Source organism: Nannochloropsis gaditana (assembly GCF_000240725.1).
Source record: "Nannochloropsis gaditana CCMP526 unplaced genomic scaffold scaffold852, whole genome shotgun sequence".
Taxonomy (NCBI): domain Eukaryota; class Eustigmatophyceae; order Eustigmatales; family Monodopsidaceae; genus Microchloropsis; species Microchloropsis gaditana.
Window position 1 is genome coordinate 8,428 of NW_005803101.1, and position 1,527 is coordinate 9,954.

The 1,527-nt window shown below is 54.2% G+C and overlaps 1 protein-coding gene across 1 annotated transcript; it reads left to right on the top strand.

Annotated features, from left to right (window-relative positions):
• Window positions 1-681: 681 nt before the first annotated feature.
• On the top strand, window positions 682-1,326 carry NGA_0439000 (peroxiredoxin; the record flags this gene model as incomplete). Its single annotated transcript, XM_005853523.1, has 1 exon — window positions 682-1,326. One exon carries the CDS (start codon window positions 682-684, stop codon window positions 1,324-1,326), a length of 645 nt encoding a protein of 214 aa, XP_005853585.1.
• Window positions 1,327-1,527: the final 201 nt, after the last annotated feature.

Genomic DNA, 1,527 nt, shown 5'->3' on the forward strand with positions numbered 1-1,527 from the left:
CGGTAAGTCGCAACCATTCGCACCCATTTCCGAAAGAACTCTCTGTGAGCTCTGGGTTGCCTCAAGGGACTATCGCGCGCACCTTTCTCACATGAGACTTACTAATTTCACCAATTACGCCATGCGTATTCTTCAATTCGCGGCCTTGCGCGATCCTGACCACGTGCGGATGGAGGACGTTGCGCGTGCTCATGGGATTTCCCGCCATCACTTGCTTAAAGCCGCCAATGTGCTGGCTCAACATGGCTATTTGATTGTTATACGCGGGAGAGGTGGCGGGGTTCGATTGGCCCGCGATCCAAGCGCGATGACGGTGGCGGAAATTGTTCGCCTAACAGAGGGTCCGATCGAACTTGTCGAGTGCTTCAACGCTGAAACCAACACATGCCCGCTTATTGGCGTATGCAAGCTCTCTGCTGCTTTGCAGACGGCGACACGGGCTTTTATGGCGGAACTCGAAAACGTCACTATCGCAGATATCGCTCAAAACCGGGGCACATTGCTGGCACGCCTATCCGATGGGATGGAAACCTGACCGGTTTTCGATGGGACTGAATGTCGCTATCGGAAAGCCCTATACAAGTCATTCAAAAAAGCCGTAAGATAAATACGACTTTTAAGGGCATCCTCTTAGTTGTGACGTTGGAACCCTCCAACGCAACGAAACCAAAGGAGACCGATATGACTGATCAAACCCCTGTAGCGCTGCCGCGCATCAACGAGCCAGCACCTAACTTCACGGCACCGACGACCCATGGTGAGCGCTCTCTTTCCGATTATCACGGCAAGTGGCTGGTTCTTTTCTCGCATCCGGCTGACTTCACACCGGTTTGCACGACTGAGTTCATTGGGTTTGCCAAAGCACAGGACCGTTTTGCGGAACTCAACACTGAGCTACTGGGCCTTTCGATTGACAGCCACTACGCCCACATCGCGTGGGTGCGTGCGATCAAGGAAAAGTTCGATGTCGACATCAACTTCCCGATCATCGCCGATTTATCCATGCAGGTTGCCAAAGCGTACGGCATGATTCAGCCGGGTGCCTCAGATACGGCAGCGGTGCGTGCAACCTTCATCATTGATCCTGAAGGTGTGCTTCGCGCCATGGTCTACTACCCCATGAGCAATGGCCGCTCGATTGATGAGTTTGTTCGCCTGGTAGAGGCGCTTCAGACCTCTGACGCCAATAAAGTCGCCACGCCTGAAGGCTGGAAGCCCGGGGACAAAGTCATCGTGCCCCCGCCAGCGACGGCTGAAGCTGCCGAGAGGCGCAGCTCAGAGGGCTATGACACCGTGGATTGGTATTTCTCGACCCGCGAACTGTGAGGCCATACATATCCAAGCAATGCCGGCATGGTGTTGTGTTCCACTAGCGCGATTGCTCATGTGCACCGGCCCAGCTTATCCCACCCACATGGGTCGGTGCACACGGTTGTAGGCACGGGCATTCTGCTGCCTGCTAAGCCCTTGCAATAATAAATATATTACAGTGCTTTAGTCGAAGCTCAGCCCTTGCGGCTTAAAGCC